At 40.4% G+C, this 25,883-nt stretch overlaps 1 protein-coding gene across 6 annotated transcripts in view; it reads right to left on the bottom strand.

The window, feature by feature from the left end:
* NR3C2 (nuclear receptor subfamily 3 group C member 2) overlaps positions 1 to 7,907 on the bottom strand; it is a 383,963-nt gene extending 376,056 nt beyond the window's left edge. The window contains exon 1 of one of the 6 annotated variants that reach the window (XM_043971516.1): positions 7,845 to 7,907. Coding sequence is in view for 1 of the 6 variants with exons in the window: in XM_043971511.1 (XP_043827446.1) it covers positions 5,286 to 5,325 (40 nt within the window). In the remaining 5 variants the exon portion in view is untranslated. Of the gene's footprint in view, positions 1 to 3,520; positions 3,884 to 5,285; positions 5,412 to 6,040; positions 6,422 to 7,844 lie in introns of those variants that run through there. The other 5 variants (XM_043971512.1, XM_043971511.1, XM_043971513.1 and 2 more) reach the window with 5 other exon arrangements.
* Positions 7,908 to 25,883: the final 17,976 nt, after the last annotated feature.

The raw sequence follows: 25,883 nt of genomic DNA on the forward strand, positions 1-25,883 counted from the left end.
GGGGATGGGGGTGGGGGCTAAACAATTGTAGTGCATTTGCTTTGTGCTAATTATCTAAAGAAATCCAATTATTCCTTATGTTTCATATCTAAGAAAAGTTGTATGATTTAAGGAACTACTCACCTACTGTTCTTAATATTATATTTATTGGTACAACACTTACTGAGAGGGAGATAATAATGTTAGCTTACGTTTATATAGTACTTTGCAGTTTATAAAATGTTTAACATGAATCATCTCATTTCATACAACTCTGAGATAAGCAGAACAAACATTAGTATCCTTATTTTATAAATAAGGAAATTGAGTCTCAGATGGGTTAACTAACTGGTTTAAGGAAATACAGCTAATAAGTGGCTAACCCCATAACTTAGAGCTCAGGCTTCCACAGTTCAGGGCTCAATTTGTTACACTGCACCAGAGTTCTATGTTGTAACACTGTTTGGGGGACCCTTTTCCAAAAAAAAATTATAGGGTGTCACTTCACAAGTTTCCTAATATAAAGCAGAAAGTTGACATTAAATGACTTAGGGAAAAAAATCTCTCAATAGTACTTGTAAATTTTTGGCATAAAGCACTGACATAGCAATGTGATTTAATAACTTTAAAAAGTTTTTTAAGCTAAAATAATTGAAAAACAACTAATTTATTAACATTAAAATTTATACTTACACACTGTATTAGCAAAAGGAACACTATTTTATTAGTTTTTTAAAGAGATATTATATAAATCAGAGCAAAAGGGAGAAAAAATTTTAAAGGAAGTAGGTCTTGTTAACAATTCAAAATTTAACAACCTCAAACAAAATGCTGAAAGTGATATGACCACAAAACAGAAAGGTGAATCAATATGTTGATAATTTACTACAAAAATGGGACATGGGTAGGGATAAGGAATAGAGGACTTTAGTTGAAAATAGTTGGTTGGGAAAAGAGGAGGCCTTATATTACCTACAATGAATATTACTCAGACAAATAGCCAATGGATAGTTGCTGTATTTGTAGAAAGCCCGGGGATATAGTAATTTTTCCTCAAATACCAAACTAGAATTTAAGTATACTTAAAGCAAATGTTTCATGCCCCAACAGATCAAAAAACAGCAGCCCATCACACTATCAGCAGAACAAAAACCAATTGATACATGTTAGGTATTATCTTATCTGACCTTTCTACATACAACTTCACCACTAAGCAAGTCATCTAACATTTGGATGAATAATTTAAATGACAAAGTAGTGTCACCTACCTCAAGTCATTTTACCCAATCACAGGGAGGCTTCAGTTGTTGGTTTATTGTTTTGTTTTGTTTTTTATTAAATACTTTCTAATGGTGTGCCAAAATCTGACTGTCTAAACTTTCACTCATAGGCTCTAGCTTGGCCTTCTAAAGAAACACAGATTAAATCTGCTCTTTCTTCTTTCTATTTGCATTATTCTTTAAATACATGAATATTCCCCTTGAGTCTTCTCTGGGTTCTATACCAAGGTGCTTTAACTTTTCTACATTGCATTTATCCTGGTTAATTTAGGCCTAGTCTCGTAGCTGGTTAAGATCATTTTAAATCTTTGCATTTACGATTATATATCTTTTCCAGCTTTGTGTTATCTTCAAATTTTTAAGAATTTCTATTTTTCTGTCTTTATTGAAGCCTTTCATAATATATGTGTATACGTATGTGTGGATGCCTGTGGATGACAGAGACAGAGGGAGTGCCAAGGACAGAGCCTTTTGACACTCCACTAAAGATTTCTATCCAAGTTGTCACCAACTCTTAATAAACACTATTTTGGTAAATTTACTTAAGTATCTGTGAAAATCACCTTTAAGTATCACACATGCCACCCTAAGGTTATCTTGGGAGGGTGTCAAAAGTTTTTATAACATAAATCATACGTAAAAGCAATCTCCTGATACACCAAATATCCCTACCAAAAGGAGAAATGGAATTTATTTGGCAATTCGTCTAACCAAACTACATAATAGATGGCATTATTCTGATAATGATGTCAAGTCCATCAAAATGTTAATAAAAATATAAGGTTAACCGCAAATTATTTTTCAGGTGTCCATGACCATTTTAGGTTAATTCTAGCCTAATGAATCAGGCTAGTAGTTTATTTCCAAAATTACTCAAGGGAACCCAAACTATAATCTTGGACTTGGCACATAACTTTGGGCAGAGAAGATGTCTGTATACCAGGGCAATTTCTTTCTTTTTTTTTTTTTTGACAGAAGCCGATAGATAAATATGTGAACATTTAAAACATACTGGCAGATTAACAGGGTGACCATGACAGGATGTTAACATACTGCATGAAAAGAAAGCTTTCTATTACTCAAAAGTAAGCTCTATATGGAGACCTAGTCCTCAGAAGCAAAGCTGCAACACAAGACCCCTTAGGATAAAGGTAAAAGCAATACCCTTCTTTAATTCCCATGCAATACCCTACCTAATATTAAAAGTTTTTCCATGTAATCATGGATCATGGAAATAAGCAATGGTTAGGGTGCTCTGCTATTAGGATGGCTAAAACATAAGTCTCCTTTTCCCTATTAGATGGGAGTTTACTTAAAACATCTTACCTATTTACATTCATCTCAAAAAACATTTTCACTCATCATAATTGAAACACATAAATATTATACTATTATCTTTAATTTTCGATTAGACTACTAAGAATTTATTGATCATAATGCATAATAGTTGTAAAAATCACTTACTGTTCTTTCATCATTTTTATGATAGAACAGTGTTATTTTCTGATCTTTTATAGACAAGATAAGTAACAAGTATTAGTCCAAGGTCATCCAAGTAAGCCTGTGGTGAAACCAGTTAGAACTGAGCAGACCTGATTGCTATTTCCCTGCTTATTTCATTGAGCCACCAAGCCTCTCAAAATTGGAAAGGAAAACAAAAAGTTTTCTCCTTAAAGGAAAAACCAAGCTCCTCTCCCTGTAAAACAATACTTTTCTCAAGCAGCATTTTCGATACATGCTATGATGTTCATTGTTAGTAAGGATGTCGCTTTCAATGTAAATATTTATAATAACAATTAGAAGTCGATCAAAAAGATATATTTAAAGGCTCTCACTTGTTCCTTACCTTAAGAACAATTTGATGCAACTGAAAGAGTAATATCTATATGTGAAGAGTGTGGTGACTATTGAGGTAGGGTACAGTATGAAGATTTCCAACAGTCCTCTTATCCGGAGCAATATCTATTTAACCTCCCCTTGGCTTTACTTTCCCATGTGATCTAGGGGCTTCCTCAACTGTTATGGAAAAGGATTAAATGACAAAAATAAAAATCAAGAAATCGACCTTTAGGGGGAACGGCAGAGAGAGAAGGGTGGTCGAACTTCAGTGGCCAAAGGCATCTAAAAGCTGTTTGCTCCGGGCATTTAACAGAAGTGGCCAAAACTTTTTCCCCAAAAAATGGTCCTCTGGCGGCCAGAGAACAAGAAGTGGAAAACCAAAACACAAACACACACGCACATACACACACAGACACACACACCCCATACTGACTGTGCCTCCGGATTACGCAGCTCCTTCTCCCTTCTCAAAGTGAACACCACGCACCACGGAGCAGCCACAGCAGCACCGCCTGCAGCCCCTACACACCTGTCTCCCTCCTGCGCAGGGGGTCTCAGTCTCTTCTACCTGTTGCTACGTCCACCTCCACCACCACCGGGTCGCCGCTGTTGCGCAGCCCCCCTAAGTCCAACCACATCCAGGCGGGCAAGTGCCGCTCTCCTTGCACGGAGAGAACATGAAGCAGCAATGCTTCCTCGCCCAGGTGACTACACGGGTTTCTTCTGCAGAGCCTATAGTCGGCTCTATCTCTCTAGCCCAATGACACCCCGGGCGCAGTGAGAGAGGCAGGGGGCAGGGCCAGGGCGACCAGCGGGTGGGAGGGGAGATGGGAGGGAGGGAAGGGTGGGGGGTAGCGAGAGGGCCGATCCTTTTAAAAGCAGGTCACATGTCCAGATATAAAGTTCAGATTGAGCTCCCGCCTCTCAAAGCCTTTCCCATTGGCCGGAAGAAAAGCGAAGAGCCACGCTACACCGGGCAGGCAGGCTTCTCATTGGACAAACGGGATTGTCAGTCACCAGGCGGGCGACATGACTGATACAAAGTTGCTGCGACACAGCCTGGAATATGTGGCTCCCCCTTAAAGCCACAGAAGGGGCAAGAGCGCTGGAAACCAGAGACTACGACACTGATGCATGCGTGCCATCTATTACTCTTCTCCCAGTTGCCTATTACCTCTCGTCCAAATGCATTGCATTCAAACAACTCTTCCCTCTTCCTTAACAAGTCTGCCACTAATTTGGAAGCAGGAGGCGGGGAGGAGAAGTTAAAAGGGGTCGGGGTTCTCGCTCTCCTTTCAGAGAATTGGCAATTGGGTTGTTTCCTCACACCCTCTACCTGCAGCACCAGGTGAGCAGCAGCAATCAGTGCCACTGGCCTTCCCTAAGGAGGAGGGAGGAGAGTATAGTGGGCTTTAATGGGCAGCAAAGCTCCCTCCCTCCGCCCCTTCCCTCGGTTTTTCAGTTATCCCTCTCGGCAGAGGAGCCGTCACCACCACGGATGTTTAAGAGCTAGATGATCACGTTCCCATTAGGTTTTCCTTGCTTAAACCATTCAGGAGGGACAGGAGGTTCTCTATGCAGCAAAATCCTTTAAATACAGCCTCCCCCCCAACGAAACGCACAAGGGTCAAGGACTGGACTTGTTCTGCTTTACATTTTTCTCCCTACTAGTTTAGCTTTGGGGTTTCTGCCAGGCCTAATTTACCATCGAGGATTTTCAGTTCTTTAAAACTCTGTTAGGAGACAATTGGGAGAAATAAATGAGGAGAGGAGAAGGAACAAAACTATTAAACTAAAAAGAGTGTCTGCAATAAGATTTCCGTTTCCCTTTGGCTTCCCCCACCTCAGCTCAGTTATCTCCTCCCGCCCACCCAAACTCTACAGTTACTAAGCAAATGATACGACTTCATAACTTCGATTTCTAAGGACTTTTTATGCACAACGTATACACTTGTATAAAGCTCTGGCCCTAAGTCTGCAGCAGTGACGTACACACCTAAATCTACTACCCCCACCCCCCAAGCCTCCTAGACTTAGAGCCCCGCGGACAGCAGCAGCAGCTGTGTGCAATAATTCCCCTCCCCCGCCTCACCTCCTCACCCGCCAAAGCCAGAGAGAGACTGAGGCACCCCTCACTCACAACTCCTCCTGTCTTTACCACTGGGGAATCCGGGACAGAACACCTACCCTCCTGCCTCAAATCCACCGAGGGTCGGTTAAATCCCATGCAAAAACCCTCCCCAAGAGGGAAGTCCAGGCAGCGAATCCGTTTGCGGCTCCCTACTTTCACACACGAATGTCCCGGACAACAAGCTACAACTCCATTGCTTGTAATCTAGAGTCTCCGAGACTTCAGCACCCGGGGAACAACTTTCGCCGCAGGGCTCGCCGTCACGCGTACTTTCCCGATTTAATAACCGGTCAAACATTGATCCGCACTCTCAGACTTAGCGGGCATTCTTGAGCTAAGGAGCGAGAGAGGATCCCAGACCGTGCTACCCGATTGGGAGAGGAGAGGAGACAGCGGGGAAGCAGCTGTCTGCTGAGTTATTTATTATTTAAAGAAATGGACGTGTCTCTTTTACTAAGTTTTTAGCTCAGATGAGAGGAAGGCTGGTCTTGATCTGGATCTTAGTTTCTTTGCGAAGACCTGGGTTAAAACTCTATAGGAGCAGGAACCCCTTCCACCACCCCCATTACCACCACCCAACACAAGATTCCAGCCCCTCTCCAAGCAACCCCGTAATAGCCTCACATCTCCCATTAGCCACTACCTTTGCTTACTTTCCCTTTACCTCTCCACCCGCAGCCCCTTGCCCCAAAACTACTCTCTACAGCTAGCTCCGCTGGCCGCTTCTTTTCCGCAAAGAAATGGTCTCTGCCGCCGCCGCCGCCGCCGCCGCCGCCAGCACCGCTGGCAAAGTGATTTTCGCTGCACTCACCTTTTCTAGGACATGGTGAGGTGGTTGTGGAGGAGCCGCCGAGACTCCTGCTGCCGCTGCCGCTGCCGCCGCCAACAAGTCCAATAATAGTAGAACGGAGATAAGGATGGGAATGATGATAACAACAATAATAACTGTAATGACGGTGGTTATAGTAATGTTGTTAAAACGCAGGAGGAGGAGAAGGCGACAGCGTTAAATCCTGGCAGAAGGGGTTACAACCCTTCTACACACACACACACACACACACACACACACACACACACACACACACACACACACACACACACTCACATAACATGCGCACCCCCAACAGCGGCCGCGACGGCTGCTCCTCCAGTCAGGATCGCTGTCCCCCACCCCAGCCTTACACAAACACACACACACACACACACACACACACACACACACACACACACAAACACACACGCAACCCCCCCCCACCCCCCTCTCCCTTTCCTGAAGGCTGTTTGATGCTGCTGCTGCCGGTAGGGAGAGTAGGTGCAGAGATAGATATGAGGCTGGGAAGTCCAGCCAGATGATCCCTCTCTTCTTTTCCTTCTCTGTTTCTCTCCCTCCCTCCAGTTCAGCTTTGGCTCCCTCTCCTTACCCCTCCCCCCCGGCCCCCTCTGGGGGACTGGTGACAGCTCTACCGAAGGGGTGTGTGTGTGTCTGTGTGTGCTTGTGTGCGCGCGCGCGCGAATGAGGGGGTGGGGGGGGTACTGGAAGCACTCCTCCCGCCCCCCAGTCACACCCTCACCGGTGGGGACGGGCGGGGTCTTGGGGAGGGCTACCAGGGTGGCAGACAGACACGCAGACAGGAGCGGGGAGGGGGGAAGAGAGGAAGGATGGAGGAAGCCAGGGACCTGCAGCAGCGCCCGTTGGGTCTCAGGAGAGGGGAGAAAAGACCCCAAAGGCAACACGTACACCCCACTACCAAGAATAATAATGATAGAATGAAAACTCGGGGCCAGTGCCCGGGCGCCTGCCCCGGATGCTTCTTCAGGTGCACTTCGCACCTGCCTACGGAGGGAGGAAAAGGCTGGGGACCACCAGACCACGCACTGGGAGGAGGGGGAGGAGGAAAGAGGAAGGAAGGGAAAAGTTTCTTTTCCTCCACCTCCTCCACCCCTCCAGCTCGCCTCCTCCCGCTCCGGATTTACCCCTTCCCCCTCTCCCCTCAAGACTGGCTCCCCTTGCTCCCTCCCACGGGGAGGGGGGAAGAGGGATGAAGGGAGGTGAGTTTGTGAATGTGCGTGCGTGTCGCGGGATCGGCTCCTGCAGCCGGTGCCCCAGCTCCGGAGCGCGGCTCTTCCGCCCGCGGCGGCGGCAGCGGCGGCGGCTCTGCTGACTGAGCTCCAGTGGGCGAGCGCCCGGGGCTCCCCCTCCCCCAAACCCGCCCGGGAGGCGCGCGCGGCCAGGCTGCAGAGCCCGCGCAGCGCGCGCCCGAGCCGGCACACATTTACACTCGCACACACGCGCACCCCGACGCCGAGGGGAAAGTGAAAGAGGGACGGGGGCGGGCCCGGGGAGGGGTCAGGCGGCGGCTGCGGGAGCAGCTGCTCGGACGCTCGGGCCCTCTGAGTCCAGAGAGGAGCGGAGCCGCGCCGACGCGGGGGGAGGGGGAGCTCTGGCGGCGGCGGCGGCGCGTGGGAGGAGGCGCGGGAGCGTGGGAGGAGGCGCAGGGAGCCGGGGGACCGCCCTCCCCGTCCTCGTGCACTCGCGGTGGTGGGGGACTGCGCGCGCGCCCACGTCCCGGAGACCCTTCCCTTCACCCCACCCCGCCCCTCAGGAGAGCCCCTACCTTTAGATGGACTAGCGGGCGATCCGCGCGCCCCTCTTCTTCCCGGTGCCCTGCATTACGATGCTTGGTCTGAGGAACTACCCCCACCCCCCTGCCCTTCTTTTAGACGACCCCTCTCCTGCTGGTCTCCCCACTCCCGGACAAATCAAAGTTTCTAATCCCACCCTCACTGGCTCTTGATGGATTTTGCTCCACACTGTATGACTGTAGCACACCCCCCCCTCAAGTTTGGGGGCATCCCCGCGCCCACCAAGAAAACGTCATCACCCGCTGTAGGAAAACTTGTGCTGCATCTCATTAATACTTTACTGTTACTGGTCCTCGCTTCCAAGGAAGACTTTAGCCTCCGGCAAAACAGCTTTTTGCCTCTGCTTCTCTATTTATAAAATAAGAGTGGTTTTGGAGAGTCCTGGAGTCTGTAAAGCCCTTAAAGATTTTAAAGTGTTAAGTGTTGCACTAGAGCTATTAATTGGGAAAATCCCATTTAAACTAAATATCCTTAAAGATTTTAAAGTGTTAATAACTGTTGCAGTGGAGTTGTTATTGGGGAAAATAACATTTAAACAAAATATTTTAACTGCAAACCTGTATGACTATGCAATGGGGGGAGGGGGGAAGAATGGTTCATCTGTATATGAAGATCCGAGTTGGAAAAATAAATTGTGGGGTTATTATTTATAAATATGCACCTCAAAGGATTCCCTTAAATGGTTAATTCTAGTGCATTTAAACCAGTTTAATTTATAGAACTTTTTATAATATAATATTCAACAATCAATGTTTTCCATTGAATTGCATTAAATTAAGATAATTTGTGCAAAAGGAGATTTACCTCTACCCTCTTAGAAACAGCAAGGAACAGAATTTTTCCTTTATATCATTGTCCTAACTCTTCTCACATTTTAAAGTTATGTTTGTCTTTCCTCCTTCTAAAGAATCTTTGTTATTACATAAATAGCAGGTTAAGGTTGAGCTTTTAAAAACACATCAAAAAATTCTCCTGTGAGGTTTCCACACCGACAACACTGTTACTGCCAGACTGTCTAATACAAAGTAGTACAAAGGAAGCAGGTATTTGGAATAAAAGTGGAGGTCCATAGATAGTTTATCTTATTGCAACACTTGGGATCGACACTAGGTGATCCTTCAGTTGATGTTGGGCAAATTGTGAAATGGTTTCACTTGTACAAGCATATGTGTAAATGTTTACCCAAAATAGTTCAACAGTTCCTTTCCTATAATGTCATTCTGTAGCATCCTATCTTTTTCTCTGTTCTAGCTGACAGTGGGGACAGGTGGTCCTTGATCTAAACTAATATAGCTCAGAGGTAAGATCAGTGGCTCCCTCTTGTAAAGAGAAGGTGACACTTGTTATGCTTGGAACTATCCCAGAAGTAATGCCTCTGAAAAGTTTCATAGTGTGTAAGGTTTCAGGGCTTCCTGGCCATTATGAATACTGTTCATTCCAGGATACTTCCAATAAAGAGCTTCTGCAACATAGCAACTGAAAAAAAAAAAAAACCAAAACGCTTAGCAATATCTTACTTGTTTGTGTTTTTATTGTCTATCTTAACAAAATGTCTGGGTTTTTTTCTTTTCTCACCTTTATTGTTTTTCCCTGGTGGGCAATAAAGTAAGGAAGAAAAGAGATTTTTAAAAGTACAAAAACTAAATTGATCACTGGATGACTACCAAACCCTTTTAAATCTCCCAGCAGCTTCAGAAATCTCCCATTTTGACAACTGTTCACTCTCTACCCAGAGCAGCTGGAACCTCAGGATAGCTCTCTCCTCCCTTTCGGTTTTTAGTGTCACATTCCCTAATGTATGCAGCCATAAAGTGCACGACTCAGCCTTTGCAAATTTGTGACATCACATCCTCTATTATATAACTTCAAATACAAACCCTAATGTCTTGAATTTATACTGTAAGAAGCCTTCCTTGCTTTCTTGCAGCTTTTTGTGAGGCACCTTTTAGCTACCTATGCTACTGTCAAGAGTAAAAAAGTCATTTATTTCTTAAAATTACAAAATCTGAAGGTCAGAAAGTAAATATCTTTGATGTCATGTTTCAAAATGTAATGCCTATGACTACTATCTTTTGGAACTTTATTTACTTAACAGAAAGTAGACTTAACTAAGCATCTCTTAATTTGATTTCACCTAATTTCTAAAAAGTAGAAAACTAAACAGTCATAGAGCATATTATAAGAGCTTTGGCTATGCTGACTTTTTTTCTTTTTGAAAAGCTGAGATTTTTTTTCCTCCCTTGTACCAGCTGTTGGAAGGAAAGAGTTGAGCTAGAGAGAGAAGGGGCATAGAGGAGAAGGGGGAGGGAGAAGAAGGAGACAAATAGAGGAATGGAATTAAGATAGAACTTATTTGTTTATTGCAAAACACACATGTTATAGTTTATAAACACTTTGAGCAAATAAGAAATTGTGGACAAGAAGATAAATACAAAGCCTATCAGGGTTCTGGTAATCTCCAGAAGAGACGCAGCTACAGTTTGGGCTACTTGGAATTCTTTGTTATTCTCTGTTGGTTATTTATGAGTATCTGTATTTTTTTTAACCTACATAACCTATCTTTCCATCTGCCTCACTAGACTTCATTGGTAATGATTTCAAACACAAAATATGCCAGAATAAAGTATTTGTATGGCCAGATTTTGAGATGACAGAGCCCTAAACAGAATATGCATCACAATTAGTATGCCATATTATTAGAAACAAATCAGATTTCACTGTGCCTACACTATTGCTCTATATTTAGAAATAATGTACAGTGGTTGAAAGGGGAGGAGGAAGCCAGAGAAACGTGTTTTAATAAGAAACAAGAGATTTTTCATTTTCTCTTTTCATGCAGGCTTGATTTAGAACACAGAAATTCATTCATCACAGATAAATAGCAATTCTTAAGCTTACATAAATAGCCACATGACTGACCTTTGTGTGCATTAAGGTTATGCATTGAACAGGTTGCCATTAGATTGTATGCAGTCACAGCAACAGAAATGTGAGATAGTCCAATGGGTCAGCTAAAGAAAATATAGAATTTTTCTATTAAGTTTGATGGAAAATGTATTTAGTATTTTTTGCTAGTGCCTCACAGAAGCAGTTCCTTTTCAGTTGTGTGCGTTACTTATACAGGTATATGTATATAGATATAGATGTACATGTACACATATATTAGCTTTTAATAGCTGTAACAACTAAGGGAATATCTTGACCAACAACACTATTTAAATAATTGCAAAAGATAATTTACAAAGGAAGAAAATGCTCCAGGAATCAGAATTTTTAGCCATGATTTAAAAAAAAAAAGATGCTTTATTCTGAGGCAAAAACAATCTGTTGGTTCCAAACAGCTCAGTGATTGAGTAAAATCAAGTGGAGCCAGTTTTGTTCAGAAAGTATAATTTTTCAATGCCCACAGACAAACAATACAAATCCTTTCATTTTTCTTTAAGGGATTGTGCTTGGTGTCAGTAGCAGTAATATGGGAGTCAGAGAATGCCCAGTGTATCTTGTCACAAATTTGCAAGTAGGTCAAGAATAACTATGTGGGCACCTCAGAGGAGAAATTCTCTTCCCCAACACTAGATTTTCTAAAGGGAGGTTAACACATGTCAGATATATGACATTGAAAACAGCAGAGAGAGAAAAGCATAAGCCCCTTCATAGCAGATGTCATCTTTATTCCTAAAGATAGAGGTAAATTTGCTCTGGGTAGTTCATTACAAAGCAAACTAAAGAGGAGACTCTGCTAGTATCAAATTTCCCTTCCACCTGTAGTCACCCCAAATTGAGTGATTTTGCACTAGGGGGGAGTAGGGGTAATGGTATAGAGCAAAAGCAGCCTACTGTGCCATATTATTTAGAGGTCACATGCCCTGTTTTCAAAACCGAATCAAAGTGGATGGAGTTTTGAGTCTGTTCCAGATAAGGCAGCTGGGTATTTCCCATTTCACTCAAACTCGTACAATGGAGAATTTATATAATTTTAATATAAATCATAATTTTATTTAATGGTATTTAGTATATGCTTAATTTAGGAACATCAGTCCATTAGATCTCTCTCATTGGGTGAGGGGATTTTAACACTTGGTAAGACTTTGAATAAAAACATTCCATTTTTATTAGATACTAGAGTTTGATGAATTAAAATGTGCTGTCCCTTCCCTCCTCTAGATTCCCTTGACAGGTGTAATCCTTCTCATATGGACGTATAGTTTTCCACAGATCACTACATAATTTTATTAATGCCTAACTTTTTGACATATAATCAATTTTTAAAGCTTTATGCAAAAATTAAGCATGTGTAAATAGTTTCTTTAAGGAAGGCTTATGCCACACCAATTATTAATATTTAAACCAGAGCCTATTTTAAACCATTTCATGCTAATTATAGACATACTTTAATATTTTATCAGAGAGAATGGACAAGTCCCCATTTAACCTAGTTCATTTCTTTTAAAAAACCCACACAACAAAAATGCTTTTTAATGGCCTCAACCATAAATGTGGCTGAACCACAGCTAAATGTAGCACCCTTGCCTGCCTTTCTAATGCAGAGTGACAGTATCAATAACTTGCTTATGTAAAGGGCCAATGCATGCATTTCCAAAATGGAGGTTTTTACAAAGGTTTCAAATCTCATCTTTACTTTTAGTTTTATTTGTTTTAATTTTCCATTTTCATGGCTATTTGTTTTCATCACATATTCCTTTTGGACTGTAACTTGAGTCCTTAGCACAGTGTTCTCCTCCCTCTGTTGAGTGAAAGGGAATTGAATCAAACATGCATGCATGCATGTGCACACATGTATTGCACGTGTGTGCATGCATGTAAACATGCACATATGTGTGCTTACAAGTATATGTGTGCGTGTATACACACAGCTTTTTAAAAACTTACTTATGATAAGCAATCCTCTAGTACTTCAAAAGCACTATGTTCTCATATATGTGGTATTCTCTCCAACAATGCAGATAGCAATCCATCTACATCTGCCTATCCTACACAACTCTCATCTAAGTTCTCCCATAAATTCTAAACAGAGGGTCCTTCCTCAAGTTTACTTGATGTTGCCTAGATACAAGTGAAACACAAGTGCTAGTCATCAGTTATTCCTTGCTCTGCCCATATGATGGGCTCATCTTTTTGTGTCCTGTCACATTTCTCCAATGATATTCTTTATGCCACTTCTTCACTATTCCTAGTTCATAATACATTGTGGTTTGCTCAGATCTATCATGCAATTTGCCATTTCCCTTTAGGGGATTCTCAACTTCATTCTTATTTATATACACCCACCCATCCTATGTTTATAATAGCCACCGACAAAAATACATTTATAAACATAAAACAAGGATGAGAATCTTACCTGATTCTTATAATCTTATTGATAGGTTCCCTTTCAATATCATACAACCAGTTACCATCTCCTCAATATATCTAACCAGTGATTAACACCCCAATATAATTTAACTGAATTATATGAATTAACTTTTACAGAAGTATATTAATCTAGCTCTAAAACCCTAGAGAGAGTGGGCTCAAAATTAAAGTATTTGGCACAAACCATTCCTTGCACCAGATTCATTCTGTTTGCCAAGTGTTGTATAGTCAAAGAACAAAGAGCTCTCTTGCTCGTGACTTGACCACTGGGTTGATCCACTGCTGGACAAGGTTGAACTCCTCAGGAATAACTTTTCACTAGACTTAGCTGCCAGCAAACTCTACTGTGGACTCCAGTTCCTAGAGCTCTGGTGGCCCCTCCAACTTTTGGAAGAAACTCACAAGGTCATAGATTAGTGTATTTCTTTTCCTGCACTCACTCCCCTAGGAGCTAGAAAGAAGGAAACACAACAGAGACATAAAACGTAGAAGAGCCAAAGCTCCCCCCACCCACTAGCTCTTAGACCCAAGTAATTCATCCCCTTCAGTCACCACTGAGTGACAAAATTTAAATTCTTCCCTTGGAACTTTCCGTATGCACACTCAGTTCTGGCTCAGCAGCCAATTAAAAGACTTTTCTTCACAATATAATAAGTTCGCAGAGAATACTTGTGCATGCTCAGAATCAGGGACAGGGACCTTTCATTATTTATCATCACACAATTTTCCAGAAGCAGGTTCACCAAGCCTACGTGTGGTTGGATATCAGATAGAACGTATGACAAGACTGACCCCCTCATTGGCTACTCCCTTATTATACTTGGTTTTTGCTGACATATCAGGGAATCCTTAGCCCTAGATGAAAAGGTTCAGTAGATTTTTAAGTCTATATGGAATGGAAAAAATACTCCATTCTCTCATTCTCCATTCTCTCTGGGTATCATATAAAGAAAGAGGTACCTTGGGGCAGCTAGATGGCGCAGTGGATAAAGCACCGGCCCTGGACTCAGGAGTGCCTGAGTTCAAATCTGGCCTCAGACACTTGACACTTACTAGCTTTGTGACCCTGGGCAAGTCACTTAACCCTCACTACCCCCCCCCCCCACAAAAAAACCAAGTAAAACAAACAAACAAACAAAAAATTAGATACTTTAAGAAAGAGGTACCTTGATGCACTTCCTAGGGTGTAGCAAATCAGAGCAAGTATTCATGCTTTGAGTTTCAGATTTCTTATCTATACAATGGAGACAATAATATAATATACTTCCACTACCAACTCTGTGAGCTTGTTGTTATAAAAGATGAAATGAGAGAATGATGTGAAAAAAAATACATTTTATAATCACAAGTTACTATAAAATGGAAGCTATTATTAGCATTGTATCCCATGACCCAGAGACCCACAGGATGCTGGGTTTGTGCAACCTATGTTCTACTTCATTTTCTTTATTGAAAATAAAGTGGCTTATTGTTGCCACCTGGAGATAATCCAAGAAAACCTCACTTTCCCAGAATTTGAATAACATGCTAGCCATCCCTGTACACACTCTTAAGATAGCAACACAATTGGATAAGACATTTAAAAATTTTTTCATCTCATAGAAAAGATAGAAGATATAAAGTGCTGATATGATTCCATAAACACATAGCAAAACATAAAGCCCACAGGACCCTACACAGTCCTTCATAGGCTTCTAGTGTTACCTGTGGTTTGTATTTTCCCCAAGAAGGCAAGTACAATCTAGGACTGATGAATATTCAATCCTCTTTCTATCTGACCTACACTATCTAAATAGCTCACTGACTTTGGTCTGAAAGTAGGATGCTGCTCAGTAACTATGTAGGTAATGATCTTCTTTCTCTGGAGCACAGTTTCTGTATCTAGACGGTCTGATCGCTAAATCTTCAAACTTGATGACTCTTGAACTTTGGGTAACTTATGAGGCAACATCTAAAACTGGCCCTGACAAGTAATTCTTCCTTTTTTAGCTAGGAGGCTAGATTCCTGGATCACCCTGCTTAAATAATTCAAAATCCCTCTTCCCAGATCTTTGGGATTCACAAGTCCTGTCTCTGAACTACCCTGTTGAGCTCTATGGGCACACATCTCTGCCATGTGCTTTTGGAGGAAATTCAGCATGTCCTTAATTTGTTCCCATTTCTTGGCCTGGGAAAGTCCATTCTCAGGATTTTGTCTATCAGGCCACTTGTAAGTAGAGACAGAGACAGAGACAGAGACAGAGACAGAGACAGACACACACTATATACACAGTGTATATATACAATAAGCACACATATGTATACACATATACACACATGCACGCACAATGCACACATACACATAGATGTAAACATGCACATGCATATATATATATATATTTATGTATACATATACATATAGTGTGTGTGTATATCTCCTTCCTACCATACCTTTCATACCTTTCCCACTCCACACACACCCTCACACAACATATGTACACTCTATCACACTCTGGGTTTAATGGAGAAAAGCAAAAAGGAAGTCTAAATGACATGCAACTGGAATTCCAGTTCACTTTTTTTATATCTCAGAAAGTAACAGCTCTATTGGCCAGAGCTCACCATCCCATGTACAAGTCAGCCAGTTATCTTGGAGACAGGCCTAGTGACTGGAAACCAACTAGTTGCTTATCCTCTTGGTAAGGTTTCAGTGGACTCACTCATATTCTCTACTATGGGGATGCCTCTCAGATGCTTTGAAGCCAGGGAACTCATCAGGTTGGTAAGGACTCACCTGATCCACCCCCCTTACCTTATTGTTGTTGTTGCTGTTATTTCAAGGAACAGACTGTTGGACATGTTTAGATGTTTGGAAGTGAGGAATATAGAATGTGTGAATAGAAAACAGTGAGGGAAAATAAGATATGTTGGCTAGCTAGTATAAAAAATAGACCTTCAGATGTTTATATATATATTTATAATCGATGCTATATTAGCCAGCCTACTTAGAAACCACACTTCACTACTCTAGTCGACTCATACCTATAGGAGGTATATGTACTGTTCCCTTATTCTTTTTTTCCTTTTTTTAAAAAAGATTGTCCAGGCTTATTGTTCTCTCTGCCTAGATCTCTTTTGGGGGCAGGGAACTGAAGCAAAGTGTGATTGGCTTCAGTCTTGTATCTGCCTAGAAGTGGCATCATTTGTAGGTGTCATGCTGAGGATTCTCACAGCCTCCTTCCTCATGGGCATGGGATTTTCACCATGATTCCTTCCCTTAAATTACTTACTTGAGAATTTCTATATTTTGATTTACTTACTAAAGAAGTTCCTTACCTTTTTCAGGTTGTTATAGTTAAGCCCATTATTGTATTTGCCTAAGAACACAACTTAGTATCAATGATTTACTATTAAATTGCTCAGTAGAAGAAAGTCTCTCATATATATGTATATATATGTAACTGTGCAGAGCATATAGGCTAAATCAATTTTTCCCAATTTGATGAATGTATCCTGAGAAATATAGCCTTCCTGTGCTCAAGATATATTTCAACTGTCACTTTTTTTTGAGGCAATAGGAGTAAGTGACTTGCTCAGGATCACACAAGTAGTGAGTGTCTGAGGCTGGGTTTGAACTTAGGTCCTCCTGACTCCAGTGCCAGTGCTTTATCCAGTGCACCACCTCACTGCCCCAACTCTCACTTCTTCTTGACCTACGAAGGCTGTATCTCTCTCTCTCTTTTTTAAAGATTAGATTACTCTAACAGAATATTCTCTTTATTGAATGCTAGTGATCATTGCCTAATGCTGCTGTTCTCTTGCAACCCTAACCCAATTGATTTTATGGGAGAAGTTTCTCAATATTTTCTTATGTGCAAAGAGGAAATATTTCATGCATGTAGTGTTTTGTTTCCTTGAAAAAAAACCAACAACCAGAAAGGTGCTTTGTTGACCATGGAAGATAGAATTAGAATTGGTAAGTTGAAAAGATGATTCAAGGTTTCATGGCAAAAAGAAAGACAAAAAGATGGGCAACAATTAGAATCCAACGATAGAAACAAGATCCCCCCAAATAAGAAAGCTATAATTAAGGGCTAAATGCAAACTCCTGTACTGTAACGATTGGAATAACGCCACCTGCTGGATACTTACTGTAGAAGAGTTCTGCCCATGAAGGGAAGGTCTTTGAGGGGCAGCTAGGTGGCGCAGTGGATAGAGCACCGGCCTTGGAGTCAGGAGTACCTGAGTTCAAATCCAGCCTCAGACACTTAAACACTTACTAGCTGTGTGACCCTGGGCAAGTCACTTAACCCCAATTGCCTCACTAAAAAAAAAAAAAAAAAAAGAGCGAGACTGAGCGCCAGTCTCTTCCTTCCTCCTCCCACTAGCCCGCGTCACTTCCTGACTCCTGGTCTTGCCCTCAAAGACCTTCCCTTCATGGGCAGAACTCTTCTACAGTAAGTATCCAGCAGGTGGCGTTATTCCAATCGTTACAGTGGCTGGTGGGCCAAAACGAGGTACTATCTCTTTAAGAAGAATTTTGGCAACAAAGGCAGCTGTTTGTTTTGTTTTGGTTTGGTTTTTCTCTTTTCTTTTTCTGTTATAATATACACCATCTGTAACATGTATTCTCTGCAGAGGCCCTCCCTTTGCAAGACCAATGTCAAAGCGTCGGTTCATGAGGACAAAAAAAAAAATCGCCCCTATGGACAAAACTTTCCTCTCTTCCTTTTCTATATTGTTGTTCACATATTATTAGTTAGCAATAGTTATTATATTCTTTTTACTGTTCCGTCAAGGAAACATTTTGTTTCTTGAGGAACAACAGGGGGGACTGTAACGATTGGAATAACGCCACCTGCTGGATACTTACTGTAGAAGAGTTCTGCCCATGAAGGGAAGGTCTTTGAGGGCAAGACCAGGAGTCAGGAAGTGACGCGGGCTAGTGGGAGGAGGAAGGAAGAGACTGGCGCTCAGTCTCGCTCTTTTTTCCTGAGGACGCTGGTGGAGAAGGGAGCTAGAAATGTGCTCTCCCTTTAATAGATAGGAATCTAGGCCTTTCTCTTTCTCTTTACCAAATTCTTGTTTTCCTTAATAAATGCTTAAAAGCCTAACTCTTGCTAGAGCTTATAATTTATTGGCGACCACTCATTAGATATTTTAGACAGACTAGCTAGAATTTTAGCCCTTAACAGTACTAAGGTTCAAAGATTCAACTGCCTAAGTACCTTATGAGCAAGATGTAACAACATCAGTTCATAAAAGAGACCCATAGTTCAGTTTGAAGGATTAAGGTGATACAACTTTCCACAAAGCTATTTCAACTTCCTGGATTGGGCATCAGAGGGAGTTAGAATATTGAGGGGGTAAGGCTTGAGGGTCATTCAGTATGATTCCTAATTCTCCTTTTCCATTCCCAAATCAAATATGAAGGGTCAATATTCCCAAGAAAATTCCACTTGTTGCTCTTCAGTTAAAGCTGTCCAGCGAGTAGTCCGAGTGGCAGAAGGTATTCCCTCTTCACTTCCCAAAGAACAGAAATCTCCCAGGATGTCCTGTCCTGCTAATAGGCAAATGAGGAAAACACCCTTTTGAGTAAGGCAGAGCCTCAGTTTTAGCAGTTATCACCCCATAAACATTTCCCTGGGGAAACTCACCAGGATCACATGCTCCACTCCAGAACAAGGGTGACTGGCTCTGAGATAATATCTATGGACTTGGCTGTCTCCTAGGCATCTGTGATTGTTCCCTTCTTCTATTGAATAGCAACCCCACCTGAACAGCTGCATAAGGATCCCCTGAAGCATGCAGAGTGCAGGCAATGATGCATTTATTGCACCTTCACTCTTCAATCTCCTGACAAAACAGAACTGAGCCCTCCTTACTCACTGGTCTCAGGAAGACCCCGACTCTCAGCATAATTTGCATTCCTCCTCTTAAAGTGTAAAACCACATTATTAGCATGAACATCAGACATCTCATGTGCCTTATGATTGGATAACAAAATTAGCAGTAGACTCCACAGGCTCTGGGTTAATTTCTTATGGATACAATTTAAGAATGATTCTCCATTACCTATCGAGCCCCTTGGGACTTTCTATCCCAGTTCACCTCTTACCCTCAGACATCTTAGCCAAGCATATTTCTATAAATATAAACCTTGTGGTTCCATAAGCATGCGAACTTCCCCATATCAATAGGTCAAATTGATCTTTAGCCTGAATATTGCTTCATCCAACTCTACTCCAATCTTCTGCCTTCCCCTACTCAAATGAGCTGATTCCAAAACTTCCTGTTTTTCATAGTGCTCTCAGCCTGATTACATCATTTGTCATTGGTATCTGGGTCTATGTTTCCAAGGCTAACACACTCTAACATGATCTTGGACTATGATGTAATGCATCACCACCTGCACTAATAAGAGGAGACTGGGTGAGTTTCCAATATTCCCCCAAATTGGAATTGGCCCAAATAAAGGATAAAACTACTTTCTTAGAGTGGAAACAAATAGCAATGAAAATAATAGGAATAGATTTGAAGGGTAAGAATTATGCCATCACCTCCATTATTCTTGGTCTCAGGAATAGAAAAGGGACTAGAGGCTAAGATTACTTCCATTGGAGAACACATCCACTTACAAAGGGGCAAATAGTATAAGGACCATTTAGGAGAATGCCTCCTTGGCTATTATCTTTGCATTTCTGGCCCTTCAGTTTGCTGGACTGTTTCCATTGCAGGTGCACTGAATCTCAGACTGCCTTGGGCAGAGTGTCCATTCTTACAGAACTTCTGGATCACGATGACATAGCTTTCAATCACTTTAATTGTTCCATTCTACGTTATTTCCACCCAGACCCATGTCTCTTTCCTAGGGGTAGAAGCTTCAGTTCCTATTGCTAAGCAGATTTTCTCTATCTGAATTCCTTGGAGGAATGAGTTTTCATTATGGAACCTTGTTGGTCTCTGTGTGGTGCAAAATGTAGGAAGTCATCTTAGGGGCCCACAAAATGTTTCTTCAATAGGCAGAGCTAAAGGAAGAAGACAGATAAATTACTTGGCCAATAATGATTTAGTGTAAAGAGTAAAATATCTGGAGTATTATACCAAAATCCAACTTAGCTTGAATCCAAGTACTCCCATGTATTACCTGCATGAAAGTTGGCAAATCACTTGTATAAACAGAATTCATCTTTTAAAATGAGAGTTGTATTTATACAAAATTATTTATAGCAGCTCTTTTTGTGGTTGCTAAGAATTGGAACTCAAAGGGATGCCCATCAACTGAGGAATGGCTAAACAAGCTGTGGTATATGATGATGATGGAATATTATTGAAATGACAAACAGGATGATTTCAGAAAGGCTTGGAAAGACTTGTATGAACTGATGTGTAGTGAAGTGAGCAGAACCAAGGGAATATTGTGCACAGTGATAGCAATATTGTTTAATGAAAAACTGTGAATGTCAACTATTCTTAGCAATATAATGAACCAAAGCAATCCCAAAGGATTAATGATGAAACATACTATCCACCTCCAAAGAAAAAACTGATATTGATTGAACAGAATGAAGCATGCTATTTTCACTCTTTCATTTTTTTCTTTTATTCAAGTTTTCTTGTACAAAATGACTAATATGGTAATTTTTTACATGATTGCACATGTATGACCCACATCTGATTGCTTACTGCGTGGAGGGATGAAATTTGGAACTCAAAACTATAAATAAAAATGTTTATTATTTTTTTAAAATAAAGTACATTTTACCTGAGCAAAAAAAAAAAAGGGTTGAATTCAATGACCTCTATAGTCATTGACCAGAATTCTATATATTCTATATTTAGAAATTATAATCCTATGTACTTCACTGTACTGTGCTTTATCTGATGTCCATTTATTTGATTTCTTATCCTTCACTAAAATCATGATGGATATTACCTTTTATCAAAATTTTAAACCAATGTTGAGTGTCTTTGAAGTAAGAATATCATATTAGAAACTTCAGTTTGCCATAGCAAAAATTCACTTCAGAATAATCTTTCTTTTTTTTTTTTTTTTTTTAGTGAGGCAATTGGGGTTAAGTGACTTGCCCAGGGTCACACAGCTAGTAAGTGTTAAGTGTCCGAGGCTGGATTTGAACTCAGGTACTCCTGACTCCAGGGCCGGTGCTCTATCCACTGCGCCACCTAGCTGCCCCAGAATAATCTTTCAATAGGCTAGGCTGGGCCTTAAGGTTTATCTAGTCTCTCCTTCCAATCAAAAGTAAAACATTCCTTTTTGTATGCACCTCTAGAGAGAGGGTTATAAAGCTGCTTTGGCAATCCTTGGATATCATAGGAAATGGGGACTATAGCTATGGTTTCATTGATATAGAGGATTTTCAGGTGAGGAAATTCCCTCTACCAATGAAGTTCAACACCTTTTTGCAACTTAAAATTTTACAGTTGCCTAGAGAGGACTGAGAGCTTAAGTGACTTGTCCAGAGTAAAACAGATAATGTGTCAGAAGAGGTAGGACATGAACCTGGGTCTTCTAGGTCAACTATCTACTACACCACACTACCTATGGACTGATAATCTGTACCAATGCTGAAATACTTATACTCAAAATATCAGGAAAGTGATTTGTGACTCATGGGTAAAGCAAAAGCTGTGAAATTTGGAAATTTTTTTTCTAGAATTTTGGGAATTTTGAATAAATGTTACAGGAAGCCTAATCATTCCTGGGTGTCATACCTGGGTACCACATCCATCCATCCTCTAAAATTACAAAAGACTTTAGTTATGGTATTACCTATGGTAATACCTGGGTATTCCTGGGTATCATCTAGGGCAGAGGAAATCATGTCTCTATAAGAAACTCACAAACATCTCAACAAGGTGTCTAGGTGTCAATTCTGCCCTTCTTTCTTTCTTTTCTCTATCATGTTCCAAGAGTTAGAATTCATTGGTTGAGAAGAAACTGCCTCTTTTCTCCCAAGTACCTTGTATAGAATTTCTGTTTCTCTTGGTCTTTTCTGACACAGTTGATTCATTGTGGCTAAATACATTGCCCATCCCTCTCTCCCTAGATAAAAACTAAAATATAACCTTTACTCTTTTGTCTTCCACTAAAATAGGATTGCTTTTTTTTTTAAGGTCCTTCAGGTTTACCTCATACAGTTGAAACTCCTATCAATTCCTTTTTGATTAATTGCTGAAATTGGTTTCAATTTTGTAAATATGTTCCCAGGCTTTAAAGAAAATTAAGAACATGTTTATAGATGGAGTCCATTCTCTTCTCTAGATATCCTATGTTCTTCAATTTATTCTAGCAAACAAAAGGTTGTTTCATACAATGAAAGAAGCACTAGATCAAAAATGAGAGGTCCTAGATTCAAGTGCTAGTTCTGTTCCTTACTATCTGTGTGACTTTGAGCAAATCATTTAATTGGGAGGGGAGAGGGCTTAGAGTCCTTATATGCAAAATGAAGAGAGTGGATTAAAAGACCTATAATTTTCTTCCTAACTTCCAATCTAGAATCCAAAGGCTAAATTAACCTTGCATGGATAGTTACTTTGTTCAGTTCATCTAGTTGTGATAAGAGAAATATCTGCTATGTAAATGAGGCTAATGAGAGAAATGCTTATTAATAATCAATGATTTGGGGAGATCCAGAGTTCCTCCTTTTTCTAAAGTTCTCTTTTCAAAAACTCAGACCCCACCCAACCTTATAAGGAATCTCTAATCTAATTCCACTCAATCAAGTTTGGGTGGAGATAGATCCTTTGTCTAGATTGCCCAAGGCTGGGTGTGGTCTGAGTATAGGGATTGTCTCTTTGCCCAAGAGTGGCAAGATGTCACTCTCAACTCCTCTTTGTAATATTCATTCTCTCTCATTATTTGTTAACCAATCAGAGTTGATTGCCACCTTCTGAACCATCTGTTTTTCCAAGGTCATATAAGCCCTGAGCCCACCCTATGAGGGTCTATGGCATTCAGGAGTGCCATTGACCTCTTTTATTAAAATGTCTTATAAAATGTTTTATTAAAATGTCATCATTAATAAAATTATTAAATTACCTAGCAATTGTCTCTCAAACTTTTTAAATGACACACTAATCTTTCATTAAATGCTATTGAAACTATCCTCAAGTCTCAGGGATCTAAGGCTTAACCCAATGATATAGCTTCCAAGTGACCTAAATAAAGGAAGTGCATGAAGATTCAGCAACTCCTTCCTCAGGTTTTTAACTGGCTAATCAGCACAGCCAACACAGCTCCTGTGGTCAATTGAATCAATGCTGTATTGCTATTGAATATCCTTTCCCTGGTATAGCTAATTAAACATCTTTTTGGTTACAGTTACCAGTGTTTTTATTTCTTTCCAGTTCCTAACCTGAAGTACCAGACTGAGCTGAATTAGACTTGAGCCACAATATTACATCTTATTTAGCTGATTTGCCAACACTAGGATAAGGATCTACAAACCTCCAGTTTCCAATTCTGATTCCTAAATTTCAACTAATAAATCCTCCCTATAAAATATCTAATGCTATTTTATAAGAAATGCTTTCCTTTGTTTCCCTTTAAACTTCCTTTCTTTTTCTACACAGGATGTAGGCTCTCTCTGGTCACCATCATCCATGTTATAATTAGGATGAAGATCAAACATAACCAAGTATATTAAGCTAAACAATAATTCAGTTTATTGAATTTCTGACAGCCATTTAGCTGTAGCCGAAACCCATAGTTAAGAGGAAAGTTAAAGGAAAATGCAGGATGTGTTAGGTTTGAGAAAAAATAATATCCATGGGGATCTACACAGTGCCATATTTAAGAGCAATGAACTGAAGAGCCATTTGACTTCTGAAGACATGAATGGAAAATGATGTGAAATGGCATCCACTCAACTTTCCCTCATGTATACATGTTCATAGAAAGGGGAGATAGAGAGTGGAATAACAAACAGCTACAAAGATGGGGTCAGACTGATCCTGAAATCCTCTCAGCTAGTTATTTGGCTAAAGGAAACCCAAGACTCAGTGCATCTGCACTGCAGATCATCTGGGGAACTTGGGGGTGGGGATGAGGAAGTAAAAGTTTGTTCAACTACACTCTAGTGAATAATGCTATAATGAGGTTCTTTTGTCTGTACAATAGAAAATAATTCTGCATTGGCCATTGAGATAGTGTATTAGAGAATGCTTTGTAAACTTAAAATACTTTATAAATAAATGTAATCTATTGTTGCTATTCTCATTGTCATTATTAAAATGTGAACTAGTCAACTTAGCCAGCTTTTCATCTTCAATTTCTACAATTCTAGGCTATAAGTTGATTTTTGGATAGTAGCATTGAACTGTCATGAAGCATTGATATTCCTATGTCTTGGTTACAATGGTCCACAATTTGGTCTAGAGAGAATTTAATCCCTCAATTTGGACTGAAATGAAAGAAAATCATTACAAAATCTTATGCCCTGAATATAGCACTTGAGAGAAAATCCTCCCTTCCCCACTTCATTTAGTAAGCTATTCTGAAAGTTCCTGTGTTGGAAATTATCTGCTATGAACTATAGTATACATTTGAAAATATAATATTTAAATTAAAATTGGAATTCTTGAAATTACTTCTGCTAGCATTTATCTTGCAAAACCTCCCATAAAATTTTTTGACCCATCCAATATTTATGAGTCAATTTTCCATTTCCCATCTGGCCTGAACAACTGAGAGAATGTTTAAGTGTCAAGCTATCAAAGATGGACCACCTGAAAAAGTTCTACCCTTATATAGAGAGCTGTTTGGAGACCACCCATTTGTGACTACTCTATTTGCATACTTGTCACCATTAACATGTAAAATTGAAAGACAGTCTTCAAAGACACACCTACTATAGTTGCCTTTGTCCTTTGCTGTTTAATATCTAAGCAAAATGTTTGAAATTTACAGTATATATTAGTTGGCTTTGTAAATTACAAGCACCAAGTTAACATACTTTTAAAAAACCTACAAGGCAGACAAGGTGAATTTATAAAAAAAAAAAAAATTCTTAGTTTCCCAAAAGACCACAGCACCTAGACAAGGCTAGTGTTATATTGTTAGTTAGGAAAAGTTTGTTCTACTTTCTAGTTCCGTATTTTAATAACATGTTATATAAACCTAGATAAATCCCCTAAACTGTGTGGGGTTTTTTGCTCATTTACAAAATAAATATATATTTTTTCATCGATCACACTGAAATATCTGAGGATTAATGAAATTATGGAGTGACATGCTTTCTTGGTACAATATGAGGTCATGTGGTACGGTGGCAAGAGCACTTGCCTCTAGACTTAGAGGACCTGTGCCTTTAAGAAAAATCACTAACCATCCTTGGGCCTCGATTTTCTTATCTGTAAAATTGGGAGGTTGAACCAGATGGCTTTTGAGGTTCCTTTTAGCTCTAAATCTATGATCTTGGTACAGTAGGAGAGGGAGAGTAATGGGATTGAAGTTTCTGCTGATAGGCATAAGGACAATAATAATAAGTGACATTTATATAGTAGTTGGCAAAACTGTCAGAGTTCTTTACCAGACATTGTCACATTTGAGCCTCACAAGAACTCTGGAACATAGATACAATAGGTATTCTTATTGCTTTTTTATAGAGTAGGAAATTGAGGCTCATAGGGGATAAGCA

This window comes from Dromiciops gliroides, chromosome 6 (genome assembly GCF_019393635.1).
Source record: "Dromiciops gliroides isolate mDroGli1 chromosome 6, mDroGli1.pri, whole genome shotgun sequence".
Classification (NCBI taxonomy): domain Eukaryota; kingdom Metazoa; phylum Chordata; class Mammalia; order Microbiotheria; family Microbiotheriidae; genus Dromiciops; species Dromiciops gliroides.